Source organism: Mastigoproctus giganteus, chromosome 9 (assembly GCF_048544385.1).
Source record: "Mastigoproctus giganteus isolate SK-2022 chromosome 9, ASM4854438v1, whole genome shotgun sequence".
In the NCBI taxonomy this organism is placed as follows: domain Eukaryota; kingdom Metazoa; phylum Arthropoda; class Arachnida; order Uropygi; family Thelyphonidae; genus Mastigoproctus; species Mastigoproctus giganteus.
In genome coordinates this window covers 208,497,829-208,518,191 of record NC_143583.1, presented here as the reverse complement: position 1 = coordinate 208,518,191, position 20,363 = coordinate 208,497,829, and the positions used below count along the sequence as shown (strand labels likewise).

Genomic DNA, 20,363 nt, shown 5'->3' with positions numbered 1-20,363 from the left:
TTCTAATGTGCTTACCCTAGTAGAGTCATATACTGTAGAACCGTAATCCAAGCGTGAACAGATTAGGGACTTGTACAGGTATAGTAAGGTATACCGATCAACTCCCCATGACATGGATGAGACTGATCGAAGTATATTCATATGCTTTAGACAAGTAGTTCTTAAATGAGTGACGTGAGCCTGGAAGTTTAGCTTGCTGTCCAATATCATTCCAAGAAATCTAATGGTATTAACAAGTGGGATTAGAGTTTTGTTTATTTCTAGTTCAGGGTCAGGATGGAGACCCCATAACTTGCAGAAGTGAGTGGCAGTGCATTTATTTTCTGACAGTCAATAACCATTCCATGAAGTCCAGGATTCTATTTTGGTTATAGCTAGTTGGAGCTGCCGTTCAGTGGTGTTCACACTTTTGGACTGACACGAAATGGTAAGATCGTCTGCATACGTGTAAGTTTCAAAGGTTTTTGGAATGTTCTGTGTCATATTGCTAACTCGAATTGCGAATAGTGTTGGACTAAGTATCCAACCCTGTGGTACGCCTTCCTCTTGAATGTGAGATGTTGAGAGTGCATTTTTATACTGGATATGAAAATAGTGGCAAGAAATTTTGAATTATTTCAGGCAACTGTCCCCTTAGATCCATTATAATACCATGACGCCAAGTAGTGTCGAATGCCTTTTCAAGATCTAAGCTGACCATGACTAGATGTTGTCTCATGACAAAGGCATTACGAATATGTTCGTAATTACGAGATTCAGCTTTGATAAGCATGTCTAGCAGTGATCTGTTCTTCTGCAATCCATACTGATGGTCCGGAAGGAGATTCTATGACTCCAGGATGTAAGTGAGTTGTATGAATCATCCTTTCGAAAATTTTCTCTACACAGCTCATAAGAGATATTGCCGTATAATTCTGAACCAGGGTAGGATCTTTCCCTGGTTTTGGTATGGCAATAATGAACGAATGGCACCAGGAAGAAGGATAGACATTTTCAGAGAAGATCCGATTGTAGAAAATCAACACGGTACACAAGTCCTCTTCATGTAAATGCTTTAGCATAATATAATGAACACCATCTGGCCCTGAAGCACTGTTTGTTGTGATATCTATTTAATCTAATGATTCTTTCAGTTCTATTAATGTAAAGGGTTGGTTGTACAGAAAGGAGCGGCACGTTGAGAAGTTAATTTTATACCGTTCTGCACCATCTTTAATGCTCTGGAAGGAGGATGTATAGGAAGCAGAAGCAGAGATGGTGGCAAAAGCATTGGCAACTTCTTCGGGCATAGACATTTCCTTTCCAGTGAAGTATAGGAGAGGGCAGCCAAACAAATTTGCCATTTAGCACCCATATCCTTCTCCAGATGATCCATGTGTCAGTGTCTTTTGTGATGATTGATGCAAAAACAATCCACGAATTGCGTTTTGCTTTCCTTCTAATTTGCCTTGCTTTTAGCCTTTTATAAGCAATTAAGTTAGTGGTAGTAGGACACTTCTGAAAATCATTCCGTGCACGGTTTTTATCTTGTTTGGCAATAGAGCACTCTGCATTCCACCAGTGATTTCGGTGAGCACGAAAGGTCTTGGATTTTGGAACGAAAGCATTTGCCGCAATCAGAATCTGATTGGTGATGTAAGTAGTTACATCATCAATATGTTTCTGTTGGACATAAATTCTGTCTAAGAGCATTTGGGCAGAGTAGCCATCCCAGTTCGCCTTACTAAACTTCCAGCTGGATCGTTGGTTAGGATTTTGAGTTACTGCTGTTTGTATTGAGCAAATAATTGGATGCCTTTTCAAGATCTAAGTTGACCATGACTAGATGTTGTCTCATGACAAAGGCATTACGAATATGAGATTCAGCTTTGATAAGCATGTCTAGCAGTGATCTGTTCTTCTGGCATTTAAAGTCAGTATTATCCGATCCCTTTAACAGTGAGTGGTCACTGTTAAAGGGATCGGATAATACCGACCATGCCAGGATTGGAAAGATGGATAGAGAGCAAATTGAAAAGTCAACTGCAGAAGTAGATCCTGTAGGTAGGTGGATGTAAGTAGGAGATCCAGTGTTTAATAAATTAAGATCACTATTATTCATAAATTCTTCAATTAATTTGCCTCTTCTGTCCATTGTAGTGGATCCCCACAATGGATGGCGTCCATTAAAGTCACCGAAAAGATAAATTGGAGTTGGGAGTTGTGTAATGAGACTGTCAAGTTCTGAATGGGGAAGAGGTAGAGATGGTGGAATATAAACGTTAAGAAGAGTAACTGATTACCAACTGCAATATGAGGAGCCACAGCCTTCTAGATTTGTTATTAACGGGATCGGCTTGGATGGCACATTAGAATTAACCAGAATAGCTGCTCCTCTACGTGCAGGAGACTCTGAGTTTCTATCTCATCTATAAATCATATAATTGGAGAATTTTGGTGAAACTTGGCATAACAAGAATGTTTCCTGTAGGCATACAGCTATGGGGTTGAATTGAGCTATTAAATCCCTTAAGTTGTTGTTGTTTGGCTTTTAGGAGCATTAGCCTCTAAGGCCATATTGCTCCGAAATCTCTTAAGTCATTAGAGCTTAGTCCTTAGTCTACTTAGTTCTCTGCAATTCCACTGTATGATGTTATGCATTATTTAGGTTTATTTGAGGATGATTCATCTGGCTGTTTTTTGGATGCGAGACATTTCTGCTGGTCTTTTTTTGGGAATGTGGAGCGACCAGTATCCACAGTGTCATTGGAATGCAATTCTAGGATGAGTTCCTCATAATCCGGGTGTACATCCACTTCCATATACTGTTTGTTTGAGGTTCGGCTTTCTTACAATCTTTAGTAGTTTCATTCTTTCAGTGTCCTGCGAGACTGTTGGAGTATCAGTTGGGATACTAATTGGGGTGTTTGTGGCTTCAGTGGTTTTAGGTTTAGGAGTATCTTTTTTGGAGGCTGATAAGGTTTCATTAACCCAATTTGCAAAAGAGGCGTTCAGTGGTATTGACACATCTGTTTGAACTGCAGTTGAAATATAGCATAGGTGCGAGATGCACAAGATTGACTGGGCATGGTCGACATAATTTGTCTGGGTGCTTCAGGATATGTTACTTTATGTTCTATTTTGTACCTCTGAATTTTCTTTCCAGTTTTTCACATATCACATGATTTAGAAAACGCAGGATGACTTCCTTCGCAGTTGGGACACACGGGGGGTTGAGGCTGAGCAATCTGCTTGTGTATGGTCCTTAGAGCCACATATAGGACAGATGGCATCACCTCTGCATGCCTGCTGAGAATGGCCATACATTTAAAACAGCGAAGAGGTTCGGGATGCACGGCCGAATCCAGCATTTTAAATAGTCAGCTTTTACAGTGGATGGCAAATCAGGAGTGCTGAAGGTTAAAATGATGGATCGAGTTGGTACAAGATTGCCATCTTTTTTAATCATTATGTGCTTCGCACTGATTACTAAGTTTGTGGACTAATTCCTCCTCGGACACTGAAAGCAGGTCCCACTCTGTGATGACGCCTTTCAATGAATTTAAAGTATTGTGGGGAGTAACAGATACTGGCAACCCACCAAATGTTTTTGTCTTTAATAGCCACTTGGAATGTTTGGCAGTGGCTGTTTCAACCAGGAGGTCTCCTGATTGTGGTCTCTACACCATTTTTGGTGATCCTGCAATTGATTCTAAATATTTTTGGATCATAAATGGTGAAAGCTTGCCCACAGGTTAAGTAGACAGAGAGAGTATCACCAGAAAGTTAGGGAGGTTATGACACTCTACTTCTATTCGAAGTCTTTTAGGTTGGTTTGAGTCATTTTCATTGGACATTTCTGACCTTCAGCTTGATGGCTCTAAAGGAGGAAAAATTATTTAAGTCCATCTTTGCTCTTTTTAGCCCCGGGAGAGTAACTTTCTTCTCCCAGGTTATCAGCCCGGCCACGTGGAGGCAGGAGCTGTGCCACCAGTGACCAAGCAGTTGAGGAAGTTAGTTGGGTTAGTACAGATTAAATATATATATATATGTATAAGGAAAGAAAGGTGAATTTCCTTTCTGGATTCTTACTTGAAAGCTTTTAAGTAAAGATTCGCTTGAGTAAAACAGGAAGAAAAGACACTAAAATAAATATAACTTATTTGGTGAGTAAGAGCACTCTATATATAAGGCACAAAACAATCACTAGGTCACTATCGCTTGGCACTTGGGGCCATCTGGAGAGGAGGAAATGCTGTGGTGTGAAAATATTTCTTGTGATATGGAACAGGACCACTGGTTGCAGGGCACAGACCTGTGGATACTATACCCTATAGTGTTAGTGTGGATAGCTGTGTGCCCTACACTGTGGCAATTTAGTGGAAGTGACCATTACAAATTCCAAGACAACGATGATCCATGTCACAAAGCGGAGATTGCAAACATGTGATTGGGGAATAACACCGAAAAATTGCTTGTGTGATACAACTGATTTAGCTTTTATTACTTTCATTAATCATGGCCAACGAAGAGTCATGTCCCAATCTAGACTCACTGCAAGAGTGCCACTATGAAAAAATTTAGTCTTAATCACACTTGATTAGACAACATGACAAAAGAAATGGCCCTTAGCCCCAGGCTGCTTTCACTATCCCACTTACAGCAGCGAGAGGAAAGACTCTTCACAAAATAATTTAGGAAAGGTGTGATGCCTAAGGAGTGGAATAATGCAATCATAATTTTGCTGCATAAGAAAGGAGACAAATCAGAAAACAGAAATTATAGACCAATTAGCTTGTTGTGCCACATCTACAAGTTGTTCACACGGGTCATTACAAACAGATTAGAAATAATACTCTATGAGAATCAACCGAATAAGCAAACTCGTTTTAGGACAGGATTCTCAACTATGGATCACCTTTGCGTACCATCACAGCTAATGGAGAAAGCAAATGAATATAAAACACCATTATGCCTGACATTTGTGGACTATGAAAAGGCATTTGACTCCATACGGCATAAGGCAATGTTTCAGGCACTGGAAAGACAAGGCATAGATACCCCATATATTATGATTTTGAAGAAAATATACGAGAACGCTACCTCCTTTATTAGACTAGACAAAGACAGTAGGAAATTTAAAATTGAGAAAGGAGTTCGACAAGGAGACACAATATCTCCGAAGCTCTTTACTGCTGCCCTTGAGCAAGCTTTCAGAAGACTAGACTGGGCACAGAAAGGAGTCAGTGTGAATGGAGAGTACCTAAACCGTTTAAGATTTTGCAGATGACATTGTGATCATAAGCCACAACCCCGAAGAATTAAAGGAAAATCTTAATCAGTTATGCAGAGTTAGTAAGGATTTCAGACCAAAGATGAATATGGCTAAAACAAAAGTAATGATGAACAAGTACGCTACAGAAAGGGATATAATTTTGCTGCATATAATCATTGAAGGAGTAGAAATTGAAAAGGTGGATCATATACTTATCTTGGACAAGTCGTTAGCTGTAATAATAATAAATGGCTGGAAGTCAAGAGAAGAATAAATTTCGGATGGATAGCATTCAGGAAATATAATTATATACTGAGGAGCAATATCCTAATTTGTCTGAAACGTAAAATAATGAACCAAAGTATACCCCCCATCATGACTTATGGAAGTGAAACTGATAACTACACAGTGAAGAATGGAATAAATTATATTAGGAATCAGACTGTTGGATAAGAAGAAAAACACATAGATTATGCAGCAAACATACATAAAGGGCATTCTTATCAAAACTAAAGAACTGAAATGGACTTGAGCAGGACACACAGTTCGAAGACATGATGACAGATGGACTAAGAAAATAACAGAATAGTACCCTAGAGGAGCTAAAAAAAAAAACAAAAAAAACTGGAAGACAACAACAGAGATGGACAGATGAAATTCAAGAGTTTGTGGGTGGTAAATGGATAGCCACTGCACAAAACAGAAGGAACTGGAAAGATGCCGGAGAGGCCTTCATCCTGCAGTGGCCGATGATGATGACTTTTGTCAAGTGGAGAAGGGGGGCGAGAAAGTTCAGTGAACTGGTATTTATAAATTAAAAAGAACATGATACACTTTGCAGGAAATGAACAATTGCTAAACTCAGGTTGACTGAAGGCAGTACAGCTTTAAGAACATTTTTGAAATTCTTACCTACCTAACTTGTGCACTTTAGTATCTGGAAAAAAGAACAAGAGGGGAGAGAGAGAGAGAGAGAGAGTTTGTTTGTTTGTTTGTTATTTGGTTTTTAGGAGCATTAGCAACTAAGGCCATATTGCTCCGGGATATGCGGTGGTCATTCCCTGACCTTTCCGCATCATCCGTATTTGGTGGTGACGGGCTCGAACCCCGGTCTAATCAAGAAGCGTGTGCTACGCACTGCTGCTCCTTCCCACCTGGCTATGGAGGCGGCAGAGAGAGAGAGAGAGAGAGAGAGAGAGAGAGAGAGAGAGAGAGAGAGAGAGAGAAATCTCTGGGTGAAAACAAAGATCCAGGATATTGATAGCAATGAAAAGCTCACTACTGCTCCCGTTCAAGAATTGGCAGTTAAAACATGAGCAACAGCACTTTGCCAAGAATCAATAATACATTTTAATATCAAATAAAAAATAACAATAAAAAAATCATTCAACCTCTATTAAAATGTAATGGTCTATGATCCTGAATTTACTGAAGGAACTGTTTACAAATGTGTTCTACTTACGCTGTAAACAATAGTAGCAATAAATTTCTCTAGTTTCTTCCTTTCCCTAACATCACTTTTTCTTAATGACACTTTACATCCAATTAATTTATGAAAATGGAGATAAGTTAAGGAATATGTTATTTCTAATTTACAAGTAAAAGCAAGTGCCTTCATTTAACTATCAGGTGTCATTAATTGCAAGAATACAGAGCCGAGGGGGAGAGGAGGCATGTACATTCCACGGCAGCAGAATTATACAAATTACTAAAAAGGATGCAAGTGAATTTTTTTTTTTTTTTTGCCGTTATATAAATTTGTTACTTCCTTGCATTATTTGGCCACTGTTGAAAATAATTTTCTTTTCGGAAGTAACCCTTGCCCAAATGAGTTCTATTGAAAAATACTACCACAAGCCAACATTTTAAAAAATAATAATATATTTATGCAGAGCAATCAAAAAATACCATGTCAGTAAATCTAATATGGAAACAGAGATCACGGTGCCAGATCAACATTTTTATATATCCTGTATATATAAATTAAAAAGTAATTTCAGTCCCTACCTTGCACCAACACAATACAAATCACATGAGGGAAAGTGATATGCCATATCACGACCAAACTTTGGAATTCTCAATCGATAGTAGCGACCATAAGCAGCATGAAATTCCACATGTCTATCAGACTGAAGTAAAACAAGCTGTAATGGGCAGAAACATATATTTAACCATTTAATTCTAATATATGTTATCATAAATTGTGAAAATATATAGATATTGTCATACATGCACAAAAAAAACTATGAAGGGATCTAGATTCCTACAATAAATACATACTAGTGTGTAATAAAGTTACTCAAGAGTTAGGTAGGCCAAGGCAGATTATGAGAAGTGTCTAGGTAACAATGAAAGGAGATCCAGCAGATCTACATCTTTCCTAAAGTGAGGTCTCCAGACCTGTATACTTAAGATGAGGCCTAACCACAATCTTGTACAAAGGGATAATCACCTCCTTATCCCTGCTACCAAAGTGTTTCTATATCAATGACAAAACCCCCATGAGCTGTCATGACAGCATGTCTGCACTGCTCAGAGAATTTTGTATCTGACTGCCAATTACATCCATGACATTTTCATTTTCCACTATCCTGAGTCGAGTACTAAGCAGTTGATAAGTTACTGCTACCCATATGTAGCACCTTGCATTTGTCAATGTTAAACTAGAACTGCCATTTCTCAGCCCATCGACCAAATATTCCTAGATCTTGTTTCAGTATCTCATCTTGATAACTGTTGTTAACCACCCTGCCAACCTTTGCAAACTTACACATTAAGCCTGATATACCATCATCAATATCACTGATAAATATTGAAAACAACAATGAACCCAGCACTGAACCCTGGGGAACACACTAATAACATTAGTCCATGAAAAAGCAGTGCCCATTGATAACCACTTTGTCTTCTTCCACTTAACGACCCCTTTATCCACAGCAGTAACTTGCCTTTAATGCCACAATGCTCCAGTTTTTATACAGCAGTCTGTGTGCAACACTATCAAAAGCTTTCCTGAAATCTAAGTATATAATGTCAAAATTATTTTTTGCAGAGTTTCTTGGTCACTGCATCATAGTAAGTTATCAGATTGGTTAGACACAACTGCCCTTTGACAAATCTATGCTGTGATTGCAATATACAAAGGGTACTAGGAAAGTTTTGCAATATGACGCAACAATGAATCACAGGAAGCTGCTTGTTGTTGCATGTTGAGACATGTTCATACGTGCATTGTAGCCGCCGCGCCAAGTCGATGGGCTCAGTTATTCATTAGTAGTGAGAGTGTAAAGTGCTTGCGATGGCATCGTCGTCACGAAATGAGATAAGGACAGTTTTGCGGTATAATTTTGTGCGTGGTTTAACCATAGACCAGTGCTTAGAAGAAATGACTCTTGCACTAGATGATGATTGTCCACATCGTACAACGATATTCAGGTGGTATAGAGAATTCCAAAGGGGAAATTTCACTCTGGAGGATTCTGAGAGGCCGGGAAGGCCACGAACGTCAGTTACGGAGGAAAACGTTACTGCTGTGAGGAAAATGCTTGACGAAAACAGGCGAGTGACCTACCAACAGAGAGAGGATACTTTGGGCCTAAATGCACCAGCAATTCGTTCGATTCTGCAAGATCATTTGCACGTGAAGAAACTTTGTTCTCTCTGGGTGCCACATCAACTGACTGAAGAGCAGATGACACGACGTGTGACTTGGTGCCGGGAGATGTTAAAAAAGTTTGATAAGGGACAATCTCGGTATGTGAACAACATCGTGACAGGTGACGAGACTTGGCTGTACTATTACGACCTGCCGACCAAGGCTCAAAACAAAGTTTGGGTCTTTGATGATGACGACACACCCGTAATTGTCAGAAAATCCCGATCTGTAAAGAAGAAAATGATAGCTGTATTTTTCAAATCGAGTGGAATTGTGGAACGTGTCGTTTTGGACACGCAGAAGACAGTCACAACTAAGTGGTATACTGAACAATGCCTGCCTAAAGTCATTGGATCTATGAAGAACCTGCGGCCAAAGTCAAGAATGGACACCTGGTACCTCCATCACGATAATGCTGCAGCTCACCGCGCCAAAGCCTGCACCGAATATTTGACCACGACAGGACTGAAACTTCTCGAGCACCCTCCCTACAGTCCAGACCTTGCTCCCTGCGACTTTGCACTGTTCCCGCATGTGAAAATGAAGCTAAAAGGGAGGCGGTTTTCCAGTGATGAGGACCTTCTACGGGCTTGGGACAACGAGTGTGCTTTACTCCCTAGTGAAACTTGGCAGAACTGGTTTAAAGATTGGTTTCGGAGGATGGAGAGGTGTATTGAATGTAGAGGAAATTACTTTGAAAAAATTAAATAAACAAAGCTGTATTGCAAAACTTTCCTAGTACCCTTTGTACATGTGGCGCCTCCGTAGCCATGTGGGAAGAAGCAGCAGTGCATAGCACACGCTTCTTGATTAGACCGGGGTTCGAGCCCGTCACCACCAAATACGGAGGATGCGGAAAGGTCAGGGAATGACCACCGCATATCCCAGAGCAATATGGCCTTAATTGCTAATGCTCCTAAAAACCAAATAACAAACAAACAATAACAAGCAATATACATGCCAGTCCAAATGGTCCTGCATTACTTCTTTAACCAGTAATTCCATTATTTTCCTTGGAACAGATGTTAAGCTAACAGGTCTGTAATTACCCATATTACCTTTTGATTCCCCTTTACAAATTGGTGTATATTTGCAATTTTGCAGTCCATAGGGACCTCCGTTGAATCCAAGGCTGCTCTCATAATTATTGATAAGGGTTTGCTTACCTCCTTTGCTGCCTTCCTTAATATAATTGGATAGATTCCATCTGCCCCAGGAGCCTTTTTTTTATGTTCATCCTCAACAATTTCTCCCCCTCTTTCATTTCAGTTATCACAGTCATTTAGTTCCCATTAGAGTATGATAAACTTCTGACATCCCCTTCCCTAAAGAATTCCTCATGTGTGAATGAAGATGCAAAATATCTTCAATTTGTCTGCAGCCTGATCAGGATCATCAACAGTTAACCACAGACATCAAATGGCCCAATGTGATTCAACTGCTTCCTTAGAAGGAACCGTACTGTTAATATAAGCATAGAAGTCTTTGCTGTTTTTCATTGCATTCTTTGACAGACTTCTCATAATCTGCCTTGGCTTGCCTAACCTCCTTTGTGACTTGATTACAGAGTAATCTATACCTATGATAGGTTTCTGTATCACCTGATAATTTATATGTATCCCATGCACTTTTCTTCTCTGCCACATATCTCAATAGTTCATCTCACACCTATTTAGGTCTAAGCCTCGAACAGTATTATTTGTTGGTATGAAAAGCCTAGTAGCATCTTTGATTACTTCCCTGAATACTTCCCATTTAGAATTTGCTATTGGTAACATCAACAGTTGGTCCCACTGCACACATTTGAAAACTGCCTGAGACCTCTGTAGTCACTGATACGAAGGCAAAAGCCTTTACCCTTGACAGTAGTTATGACTCCTTCCTCTCTTACACAGATTTCCAAAGACTTGCTGATAGGGGACGTGTGAAAGGATCTGTTGTGAAGGAAGTTTTGTATAAAATATGGTAATTAGCTCCCCAGGTTAAGGGAATGCAAGAATCAAGATACGTCACTTGTCACTGTATAATTTTTTCCACAGTTTTTACAAAAGCAGAGAAACGAGTACAGGTAACCCCCGTATATCACGGTTTCACTCTAACACGGTTTAGAGAATTTCGGTAAGCCTCACATAACAGGGTATTTTTGAGCTTTTGTGCGGGGAAAACCCTGCTATTATGTTTGAGGTTAAATGCGTGTGGAAAAATGTATGGCCAGATTCAGTTGATTCAGGAAATATAACTGAACGGACAGAAAATGGAATCGGTGCGATAGTAGAACTTGCTATGTAGGTAAGAGGGGAAGGTTTCGACGATATGACTACTGAAGTCCTCAGGGGTAGCACAGTTGACAGAATCACCCTCCTCCCCACACCGGCTGGAAAAGACCTGAGTTTGAATCCTGTCGATGAAGGGATGAATTTTTATTGGTCTTTTTCACAACGTGGCTGAGTTAGTCAGGGCAGAGCGAGGGTAGCATGGTTTTTTCTTCCAGAAACTGGGGTTTTTTGTCCAGCAAAACAGAAAATCGACCTCAGGACACACGCAATTGATAGACAATATACACAGAGTAACAAGGCCTTAGTCACCGATGCTCCTAAAAAAATAAAAAACGATATGATTACTGAAGGCGTTCAAAAATTACTGGTAGAAAAGAAGCTGGCGTAGTGGATTTCGTGCAAATGGCATCGGAGGTAAAATAAAATCAATTCAGATGATGATATAGCAGATGAAAATTCTGAACTTCCAAATTTTAAAATAAAAAGCATAGGTGAAGGCATAAAGTTAGCTGAGCAATTAGAATCTTATTTTTTGAATTCAGATTCTTGAATGAAAGGAGCCCAAAGTTCAAAAGGGAGCTTCAAAAATGCTTAGTTCCATAAGATGAAATTCACAAAGATTTATCAAGCAAAAGCAAAATAAACCAGATTACTGATTTTTTAAAGAGAGCAGAAGATACACAAAATCTAGAAATGGTGTATTTTTGTTAGCTTTTGGAATGTAACCCCCTTTTTGTGCTTTTTCTTAGTCCCGAATAACACAGTTTCGTACAACACGACATTTTACAGGAACCTAATAACTGTGTTATACAAGGGTTACCTGTATATAGTTGTGAGGAACAGAGTGATCTTTCCATGGTTTGGGTATTGCTAGTGCATAGTAGTGATGTCTGGAACTTGGTAATGAATGTTCAATGAAGATGCAATTGTAGAAGATCAGCAGCAAGGATAATGATTATCTTATATTAACTTAGTTAATGTATTATCTAAGTGTTGAAGCATTATGTAATATATTCCATCAGGACTGGCAGCACTGTTCTTTGAGACAGATATGGCTTCTTGAAGTTCAAGCATAGTAATTGGAAAATTATATGAGAGAGAGAGAGGTTCTGAAGTTCAGTTGGGATTTTTTAGTTAAAGTTTCAATTTTCTGAAATGATGGTTCATATGCAGTCAAAGAAGACAACCGTAAATACATCCCTAGGATTCAAAAATCTCTGCAGGAATAGAAAGTTCCTGCCCATTCTAGGTGAAAAGCAGAGAGCATAATGGGGGAAATTGGCCATTTAGTTGCTTTATTTTTAGATAACAAGATAAACAGATTACTTTCCTAGTTGTTTTTTGATATCTTATGATTCTGGTTCCATCAATAATTTATGGTTCTATGGATGATTGGCTGTAATTGTGGGATGGCAGTAGATAGGGCTGCTAGTATTTGCTTGTAACATGGTCAGTGACTGTGTCAATAGGATAAGAATCAATAATCTCATCATCAAAGGATACCTTCCACAACTGATACCAAATTGTGTTTGGCCTCAGTTTTTAAGCATTCTATGTTGGTATGATTTCCAAGAAAATGGGATAAAATCTAGGCTTTGTTCAATCTTCTGAAGACTGAAAAGTGCCAGAATGGATGGATAAGTAAAGAGGACATTCTACAAGAAAGTGGCAGACCATAAGTTGGGTGTGACACAATGGGGTAGGTTTGCTCCCAATAATAAAAACAGGGGTGTAAGATGAGTATGGCCAATTCTCAGTCTTGCCAATACCACTTCTTTAGTCTGTTACGTCTGAATCCTGACAGCCACAACTCTGGATTTTGTTTTATCTGATAAAGTTTGTTGTTGGTATTACTTCTGCAGATCTGTAACCAGTTTTCCTAACAGGGCTTGCAAATTAAAGCTTGTAATCTGTATAAGGAACTTGTACTGTTCCTTATACAGATGCTGTGAGAATGTGGTAAGAGGTTGTTTAGCGGCAAGATCAGCAGTCTCGTTTCTCATAATTCAAGAATATCCCAGTATCCAACAAAATGTTGCTGATTGTTTGGACTCGCAGCAGAAGAGTAACTGATGGTGAATAGTTTTCAGTGTAGGATGACAGGAAGAGAAATTATCCCTCACGGCAAAGATTACACTGAGAGAGTCAGTATAGATTAGGGAAGAAATGGATTGTTCGATAATCAGGTCAGATCTTTATGGCATACACTTCCGCAACAAAGATACTGAATGTCGCTGGTAATGAGGCTGTAACTGTAAATGAAGGGGAAAACTGCTGTAGAATCTACCACATTGTCAGTTTTAATCCATCAGCATATATTACACACGCACTGCAGTAGAGATCAGAATGAGCTGTATGCAACTGTCTGAACATGTGTAACGGTATTAACAACTGGAGAAAGTGTTCATCATGAGAGGCATGAAAATGAAAAGTTAACCAGAGTGGTACAGGAGGAATGTGTGCTGAGAAATGTCACTTAGATCAACATTACAAGTATAAAGAAGTTATTTAAGTCTGAGTGGCGCAGTTTGGTTTCCACGTGGGTTACTCTCAAAAATGTAATCCCACTGGGTATCACACAGGTACTCCCAATTAGGATGCGATGGAAGACTACGGATCTTAGCAGCATAGTGAGACAGCAATGTTTTTCTGTGAAGTTGTAATGGCTGATCAAATGCTTCAATGTAAAGGCTTTGGACTAAAGAAGTCTTGAAAGCTTTCAGGGCTGTCCTCAGAGCATTGTACTGGATAACATTTAGCGGTTCTAATGGGTTTATCCTAGCAGAGTCATATGCTGGTAAATCATAATAAAGGTGTGAATGGATTAGAGATTTGTAGGGTGTAGTAAGATATACAGATCAGCACCCCATGACACGTATGAGACTGATTGAAGTACAGGTGACCCCTGCTTAATGCTGATAATTCGTTCCGGAAAAACAGAGTGCTAAGCAGAATATTTTATATGTACATATAAAATACGCACACATTTTACATACGTATATTACATTACATACGTATATTACATTACATACGTATATAATTATTACATACGTATATAATTATGTGGTAACTACTTACGTATCAAAAGTAAACTTAAAATTCCAATTAAAATAATGGATTTAATTGATTTTAATTGATTTAATTTAATTGATAAATTTAATCATGAAAAATGTGTCGATTTTGGGTTGAACTTTGGCCCTCCAAATAAACTAAAAGGGGTATTAATTTTAAATCCCCTGCAGCGTTACCACCCAATAATTAAAGTCAACTGATCCTTCGCCACTTTGAAACCTGATATGTTTTTTCTTCTTTCAATATGAAACTTCTTTTAGGCATTCGTTTCCACAAAAGTTCTGCTTCATCTATGTTAAAAACTTGTTGAGAAGTATAACACACAATACCCTTCTTCAACAATTTTAACAAGTTCTTTTTTGAAAGTTTCGGCTCGATCTGCACTAGCAGCTTCTCCCTGGATTTTAAATCTATTTAACCTGGGAGAAGGAAGCCCCGGGAGAGGGGCTTCCTTCTCCCAGGTTACCGACCCTGCCATGTGGAGGCAGGAGTGGTACCAACCAGTGACCAAGCAATCAGAAGAATAGGAGAGCAGTACGTTGCTAGCGTTGAAGCAGTGACGTTGCTCAGTAAGGGAAGCAGTAACGTTGCAAGCGGTGGAGGGTTTAAGAAAGCACTAGTACTCGCACTAGGAAAAATGCTAGATAATCGCACTAGAAAGATCGCTTGGCACTCGGGGCAACAAATTTTATATTGTTCGATTTCACATTCAGAGAACTGTATAGTTATCTGGGGGAAATGCAATTTTTTTTAATGACTCATGATAATTCTCTGTTCCATTCCTTCAGAAATTCAATGAAATTTTGAGACATCATCCGAGTATTTGTGTTGCTGATATTCAATTGGTAGGTTTTTTGTCCCTCTGAAGGCACATGGATGCCTACTTTTCTCAATTATGAAATTTTTTTTTTAATTTTGCCTATTACATTGCATGTAAGAATTACAGTCCCTTTTTCTTTCTGCTTTTTTCCAGCTGTTGAATGATAAAGTATGTTCAGGAATTTCTCTAAAATAAACACTAGTTTCATCAATGTTGAAAATACATTCAGGACTAAATTCTTCTAATAAATTAGATAAGCCATTATTCCATCCATTTTTATTCTAAACCTGTATCAGAGTCTGATTTTTTTCCATGAATTTTTTGTACACAACATTGATTGTCTCTCTCTCTCTCTGGCGCCTCCGTAGCCAGGTGGGAAGGAGCAGCAGTGCGTAGCACACGCTTCTTGATTAGACCGGGGTTCGAGCCCATCACCACCAAATACGGAGGATGCGGAAAGGTCATTCAGGGAATGACCACCGCATATCCCGGAGCAATATGGCCTTAGTTGCTAATGCTCCTAAAAACCAAATAACAACAACAACAACTCTCTCTCTCTCTCTCCTTCCACCTGCTTAGTCACCCATTTGTAGGCTTAAAATCCTTTGCATGGAGTTCATTTACAAATTCCTTCACCTTTTCACATTGGATATTTCTACTGATAGCATTTTAATCTTGCATTTCTGAACAATCTCAGAAGCACTTCTTCCCCAAGTTCATTCTTTTCATATCTTTTTCTGTTCAAATTGTCATTCTCAGTAACTCCTAATTTATGCAATTTTCTATTCTTTAAAAGTTTACACAAAAGAGGCTGTGAAACACAGAGTTTTAATGCAGCTTCTCTCTGACTATACTTAGGTAAGGAATAATAAGAACTTAGAATTCTGTTCTTTTCATTCAAACTTGGAGATTTAATCTCTAAGTTTCTGAGACATTTATATTTGAAAAAAAAAAAAAAAAAAAAAAACTGGTTCAATTCTCAATGGAAATCAATTGTAAACTAAACTCAAGTCTATTCACAGAAAACAGACAAAAAAAAAAGGTAAAGTGCAGCCATTATCATCCCACTGCAGGATGGAAGCCTCCTCAACAATTCATGCTGAGGGAAATGGACCATAATCTGCCACGCTGGTCCAGTGCAGGTTGGCAGATCGACCGTATTCAGCAGTCGGGGGCTTGAACCCCGGTCTACTCAAAGAGCGTGTGCTATTGCATTCCCGCTCCTGACCACTCGACAGTGAATACAGTACTGCACATACACACCACGAGATCACATGATCACTTTGGAAAACTTTAGAGAGTATAATTAAACACCAGCAATTTGTCACACATAATTGTAAAACTTTAAAACAGCATGTTAGATTGCTCTTCTCCTCAACTATATAGCCTGACAGTTAAAGGATCATTTTCTTAATTGTTCACTTGCTTTTGTTTACAGGTGCTCTCCTGCTTTTCCTGAAGACTGCAGACATGTGGCAAGGATTTAAAGTTAAAAGGTATCACAGATATGCATCACAGGACAAGGTCATAAACATTATTTGGCATGGTCAGGGTTGTAAATAATTGACAAATATCTGACTTATACAAAATTTTAGGTGTTCTGGAAGACATATTTCTCCTAATTGAAAGGAAAATGATAACAGTAAACAGTCCACTGTTTACTGTTATCATTTTTTGATATCTTTGTATCATATAATGCAGAAGAATTGACAAACATTATAATATAAATAGTTTTGGATTTTCAGTTTTAATTACAATAAGTGACTGATCGCAATAACATTAACTGGCATTCACTATAATATTATTTGCTCTCAAATAACTGAAATGAAAGTAAAATGTCTAGTAAGACAAACAGCCTTTGTCATAAGCAAGGACAGTGATCAGATCAGTAGTAGTAGTAGTTGTAATAGCATAACAATATAAAAATAATATATAAAATGGAACCTAAATATAAAATTTAATTAGGAATTACCTTGGAGTAATCATCTGAGAGGACCTCAAAGGTAACAACTTCTGAATCAAAACACCTTTCAAATTTCATTGAAAGCTGACCAACATCAAAGCAACGCAGACGTGGCTTGTATATTCCTAGTTAAATAATTAAAAAGACTATGTGGCAAAAAACAGTCAGCAAGCTTATAAATAGAAACACTGAATTAGCATTAGTACAGGCATATCACGCAAGAAAGCAAGTCTATACAGCATCAGCCAAAAAAAAAAAAAACCCTTCCCATTTCACCCATCTATTCAACTTCAAATGCTTGTCTAGTTCTACCTTGAACTTAAATTTAAGTTTTCAGCCTCCACTACAACAGATGGAAGTTTGTTCTAACTATCAACCACCAGCTGGCTAAATGCAAATTTTCCCACATCTATTCTATAATTGTCTTTCCTCAATTTGAATTTATGTCCCCTCAGGTGAGTAATCTGAGCAAGAGGAAGAATCCCATCAGAACTGAGCTTGCTCAAACCATTCGAAGGCCTTATACACCTCAATCAGACCACCTCGCAGGTGCCTAGTCTCCAGATGCTGCAATTTGCAGAAGTTAAGTATTTCTTGGTAACAGAAACCCTTTGTTGCACTCACCAATCCCGTTGCTCTTCTCTATACTCATTCCAGCAGCTCTACATCTTTCCTAAAATTAAGTCTCCAGACCTGTATGCAGTATTCGAGGTGTGGCCTGACCACTGCCTTATACAAGGGGACAATCACCTCCTTCAAAATTTCTGTATATCATTGATAAGACACCATGAGCTACTTTTGCAGCCTGTTTGCACTGTTCAAAAAACTTTCATATCTGACTGTACAATTACTCCCAGGTCCTTTTCATTCTCTACTACCCTGAATATAGTACCACACAGTTGGTACGTTACTCTGGGGTTACTGATACAGATATGCTTGTTGTTGTTGTGATGGAGTGTTATGACACATAAGATGGCAAGGCCATATTGTCTTTCAAATTGTGTTTGAAGTTATTAAGTTTAATGACACAAGGGCTACTAAGGCCAAATCGTGTCAGTTCAAAATGTGTTTCTTATATTCATATACCTTTTAACAATTTAATTATGTACTTGTGTACAAGTCAGTTTGATTTAAATATGTTAACAGTTCTTCTATGTGTGCATGATTACCATGAAAATGGGATAAAATATGGGATTCGTCTAATTTGCTGAATGACCGAAAGGTGTTAGAATGGATTGAAAAGTAAAGAGGACAGTCTGCAAGGAAGTGGAGAACTGTAAGTTGGGTGTGACAGGATGCACACTGGGGTGAACTTCTCCCAATAATAAAAACAGGTGTGTAACGTGAGAATGCCCAATTCTCAGTCTTGCCGATACCACTTCTTGTCTGTTTTGTTTGAATCCAGACAGCCACAACTCTGGTTCTTGTCTGATCTGGTAAAGTTTGTTGTTGGTATTACTTCACCAGATTTGTGGTCAATTTTCACAACATGCCTTGCAAATTACAGGCTTGTAATCTGTATATGGAACCTGAAGGTGTTGTGAAAATGTGGTAACAGGTTGTTTAGCGGCAAGATCAGCAGACTCATTTCCTGGAATTCCAGAATGTCCCGGCAGCCAACAAAATGTTACTGATTGATTGGACTCTTTGCAAGAGAGTAACTGATAGTGAATAGTTTTCAGTGTAGCATGACAGGCAGAAAAATTCTCCCTTACAGCAAAAGCTGCACTGAGAGAGTCAGTACAGATTAGGGAAAAATGGATCATTCAATAATCTGCTCAAGTGCAAACTTTATGGCATACAGCTCAACAGTGAAGATACTGCATGTGGCTGGTAATGAGGCTGTAACGATAAATGATAGAAAAACTGCTGCAGCACCTACAGAGTTGTCAGTTTTAGATTTGTCAGTGTATATTGCACAGGAATTGCAATTCAGGTTGGAATGGGCTGCATGCAACTGTCTGGTATTGGAAGAAGCTAAAACATTCTTCCCCCATCAGAGAAAGTAGATCACAAGAGGCATGAAAACGTAAACAAGGCGGTACATGTCCTCAGAAATGTCACTTAGATCAACATTCCAAGTATGAAGAAGTTCTTTAAGTCTGAGCAAAGCAGGTCGGTTTTCATGTGGCTTACTTTCATAAAAGGAATTTCACCGGGTATTATATAGGTACTCCCAAATAGGATTGGACAGGAGACATTGAATCTTAGTAGCATACTATGACAGCAATATTTTTCTGTGAAGATGTAAAGGAGGATCACGTGCCTCAATATAAAGGCTTTAAAACAGAGAAGTCCTGAAAGTTCCTAGGGCTGTCCTCAGAGCACTGTGCTATATGACGTACAGCCATTCTAATGTGCTTACCCTAGTAGATCATATAATGGAGGACCATAATCCAGGAGTGAAAGGATTAGGGACTTGTACAGGAATAATAAGGTATACAGATTAGCTCACTATGACATGGATGAGACTGATCAAAGTATATTCAAATGCTTTAGACAAGTAGTAGTAGTAGTGGTGGTGGTGGTGGTGGTGGAGGTAGTGGCATGTGATGCATGAAAGCAAGTGTATGAGCTTATGCAGCATTAGCCAAAAAAAAAAAAAAAAAAATCACAATATTCCCTCCAAATGCCTGTCCAGTTCCTCCTTAAATTTATTTAACCTATCAACTTCCACAATAACAGATGGAAGTTTGTTCCAGCAATTAACTACCCACTGGCTAAAGGCAAATTTCTGCACATCTATTCTACATCTGTCTTTTCTTAATTTGAATTTATGCCCCCTTAGGTTTGTAATCTAAACAAGTGGAAGGATCCCATCAGAATTCAGCATGCTCAACCCATTCAAGGCCTTATACACCTCAATCAGATCACTGTGCAGGTGGCTAGTCTCCAGCCACTGCAATTTGCAGAACTTAAGCCTCTCTTGGTAAGAGGATCCTTTCATTCCCCTCACCAATCTTGTTGCCCTTCTCTGTACATGCTCAAGAAAATCTACATCCTTCCTAAAATGAGGCCACCAGACCTGTACGCAGTACTCAAGGCGTGGCCTGACCATTGCCTTATATAGAGGGACAATCACCTCCTTTTCCCTGCTAGCAAAATTCCTATATATCACTGATAAAAACCCCATGACCTGCCCTGGCAGCCTGTCTGCATCGTTCAGAAAACTTCATATCTGACTGCACAATTACTACCAGGCCTTTTTCATTTTCTACCACCTTAAGTGTAGTACCACACAGTTGGTACGTTTCTCTGGGGTTACTTCTAGCCATATGCAGTACTTTGCATTTGTCAAGGTTAAACTTCAGTTGCCACTTAGC

General features: G+C 38.9%; 1 protein-coding gene across 1 annotated transcript in view; it reads right to left on the bottom strand.

Moving 5' to 3' along the window:
- Positions 1-20,363, bottom strand: part of l(2)34Fd (nucleolar protein 10 lethal (2) 34Fd) — a 282,114-nt gene that overhangs the window by 151,626 nt on the left and 110,125 nt on the right. Inside the window, exons 4-5 of the mRNA XM_090381757.1 lie at positions 17,050-17,165; positions 7,262-7,398 (exon numbers count right to left, since the gene is read on the bottom strand). Of these exons, the coding sequence (XP_090237883.1) occupies positions 7,262-7,398; positions 17,050-17,165 (253 nt within the window). The remainder of the gene's footprint in view (positions 1-7,261; positions 7,399-17,049; positions 17,166-20,363) is intronic.